General features: G+C 47.1%; 1 protein-coding gene across 1 annotated transcript; it reads left to right on the top strand.

Annotated features, from left to right (window-relative positions):
• Positions 1–1,281: 1,281 nt before the first annotated feature.
• On the top strand, positions 1,282–2,229 carry LOC116821984 (olfactory receptor 52M1-like). The gene has a single exon (XM_032775544.2). It carries the CDS (start codon positions 1,282–1,284, stop codon positions 2,227–2,229), a length of 948 nt encoding a protein of 315 aa, XP_032631435.1.
• Positions 2,230–3,137: the final 908 nt, after the last annotated feature.

The raw sequence follows: 3,137 nt of genomic DNA, 5'->3' as shown, positions 1-3,137 counted from the left end.
CTGTCCTGTATTTGCCTTTCTTTTGGTCTGGATCTGCTGATGCATTATTGCATTCTGGTTCCAAATGAGATGTGTGGTTAATAGGTCAGTTCATAACTCTGGTGTTCATAATTCTAAGGTTTTACTGTCAATGCTGTTTAACATCTTGACAGCTAATGGACTTGGAAGTATTTTATCACCTTATGTGATGAGTACCTCATACTGCTTCTTTCCAAATGCAGAAAAACCATATTTCTCAAACGCATCTACCTTTTCTGAAACGAGTTTCCTTTCTCCATCTCATAATGGCCCTATAAGTTTTCTAGGATTTATTTTTTTCTTAAAATATAGTTGAGAACCTCCTTTTTGTTCTCCTTAGCCCTGCGAAGCATGAATTTTTCCCAGATATCTTTAATTTCCCATATCAGTTTTTATAACTTCTGATTTGTATTGATTTCTATCATTTCTTTTTCTTTTCCCCATGCATTATATATGAATTTTCCCCATCCTAATTGCTACCTGCTCTTTCCCACTGAACTTGGTTTTTAGCCAAATTTGTCCACACGCTAGACTGTGGAATCATGGCTTTTTGTCTTGAAGAAATCACAATTTTCAATCCCATTTTTCTGTCTAAATATTTCCTCCCAATAAGTTTTGCTGATAATTGGCCTCAGCTTTGGAGAATTAGTCCTTTTGAAGAACTAACTATCTATAGATATTACTAGTTGGGAACTGTTCTTTGTTTGTCAATTTGAATTTAATCAGTGTCATCCTTCATTTTTCTCTCCTGTATCATATTCCCCCTTCTTTGTCTCTTCTCTAATCTAAACAGTCTCACTTTTCAGTCTTTTGGCATATGGCAGCCTCCCTCATTTTCACAGCCTGTCTTAGAAATCCCCTTTCTGTCTGCTGCATCCTTAATAGAGACTGGGTGACCAAAACTGAGCGCACATCCAGAGCAGGGTTCTCCATCGCATTCCTTCAGGCATCTGAGCACTGTCTTTGGCCACTGCTGTGAATGAGTGGTGTTTCTGTGGAGCTGCTATCAGTAATGCCCAGGACCTTTCCCTGCCCAGGTGTGTTCTAGTTGGGTTGTTTGCCCCTGGGACATCTTGGAAAAGATTTGGTCTTTTTCCACTTTCAGATCTTCCTAAGCATGTGCATGCAGTTTCTCATATTAACTTTGTTTCTCCATCCAGGAATTCGTCCTGCGACGAGCACCATAGACTCTGGGCACATACAGGAAGTTAGGGGAACATACAATATATACAGAAGACACAGTTCTGCCTTCTCCCCTACTCCATGTCAGATTCCAACAAAACAGACTTCACCAACCCTTCCACCTTCATCCTGCTGGGCGTTCCTGGCCTGGAGGCAGCCCATGTCTGGATCTCCATCCCCTTCTGCACCATGTACATCATAGCCATCTTGGGGAACTTCACCATCCTGTTCATTGTGAAGATGGAGCCGAGCCTCCATGTCCCCATGTACTTTTTCCTCTGCATGCTGGCTGTCACTGACCTGGTCCTTTCTACATCCATTGTGCCCAAAACACTAAGCATCTTCTGGTTCAATTCCAGGGAGATTGATTTCATTGCCTGCCTCACCCAGCTGTACTTCATTCACTGCTTCACAGTGATAGAGTCTGGGATCTTCGTGGCCATGGCTTTTGATCGCTATGTGGCCATCTGTGATCCCCTGAGACATTCCACCACCCTGACAAACCCTGTGGTGGCCAAGATCAGCCTGGCCGTGGGGCTGCGCGGTGGTATGCTCATAATGCCACATCCCTTCCTGATTAGGTCGCGGCCATATTGCAGAACCAACATCATCCCCCACACGCACTGCCATCATATGGCCGTGGTGAAGCTGGCTTGTTCTGACACTTGCGTCAGTAGTTACTATGGCCTCTTTGTGGTATTCTGCGTGCTCGGTCTGGATGTGTTTTTTATCGCTGTTTCCTATATCCAGATCCTCAGGGCCATCTTCAGCCTCCCCACAAAGGACGTCCGGCTCAAGACATTTGGGACCTGTGCATCCCACCTCTGTGCCATCTTAGCCTTTTATGTCTCAACGATCTTCTCTTCCCTCACATACCGGTTTGGCCACAATGTGCCCCTGCATTTCCATGTTCTCATTGCCAATGTCTACCTTCTGGTGCCCCCCATGCTAAACCCCATCATCTATGGGGTGAGAACCAAACAGATCCGGGACAGACTGCTCCAGGTCTTTACTCATAAAGAGACCTAAAAGTTTTCTTCTTGTTCTCTGGCTTTCAGATCGTGCTCTGAGCAGAGCTGTCTGGAGAAATGGTCCCGGGCCCTCTTCCCTGAATCCCTGACTGGTCAGTCAATGAATCATGAAACTCTTTCTGACCATACTGTGCTGTGTTAGGGAGACAAACTGGGGAATTGGTCTATGTACAACTCATTAATTCATAAGGTTGCTACCTTTGTAATTACTGGTAACTGGACCACTGAAGCACTGCCCCCCACCCCGCCTCTTCCCTGAAGTCCTGCCTCTCTCTCTGCCTATTCCCTCTGGGCCCTGGTCCTTTTGCTCACTCCTCCCCTCCATCGGTCACTTGCTGGATCATCTCCACCTCCCTCCTCCCCTCAGCAGGGCTCCCTCTGCTTCTGCACTGGGAAGGGAGCAGCTGCAGCCGCAGAAGGAGCTTGCAGTAAGTGTAATGAGCAAGCAGCACTGGGGCTGACAGGCCAGTCAGGAGGAGAGAGGGAAGCCAGGAAGCTGCGAAAAGAGCTGAGTGTTAGGAGTAGGGTTGTGTGGCCGATGATCGAGATTGTTCATCATACAGCTTGTGGGCCCTAAGGCTGAGCTACAAAGTCCTGAGGGCAGAGAACCTTGTGTGGCTTATTTCCTTAGCTTTCAGCTCCCTTTTGTTCCTCCTGATGATGGGCCTGTAGCTGGTATAGTCCCTGCAATGGATGTGGGCCTCTGGGACAGGGCCAGGGATCAGTTTTGAAGCTAGGTGGACAACAGCTGAGAAGTGGAAGGAGAAGCCGCTGTGCTAGCTGGGAAGGCAGGATGCTGGGAAGAGGACAAGGTGGCTTTGGTAACTCACAGGGAGGGAGATCAATGGTGCACGCCCCATTAACCGGCTATTTACACACGTACACTGCATCTTATCTGGAACTACA

This window comes from Chelonoidis abingdonii, chromosome 1 (assembly GCF_003597395.2).
Source record: "Chelonoidis abingdonii isolate Lonesome George chromosome 1, CheloAbing_2.0, whole genome shotgun sequence".
NCBI classification, from domain to species: Eukaryota; Metazoa; Chordata; order Testudines; family Testudinidae; genus Chelonoidis; species Chelonoidis abingdonii.
Note: the sequence above shows the minus strand (reverse complement) of the source record. Positions and strands in the feature narration are given on the sequence as shown.

What these genes read in the sequence shown, in the direction of transcription:
- LOC116821984 (XM_032775544.2), top strand. Translation starts at nt 1,282, where the DNA reads ATGTCAGATTCCAACAAAACAGACTTCACCAACCCTTCCACCTTCATC.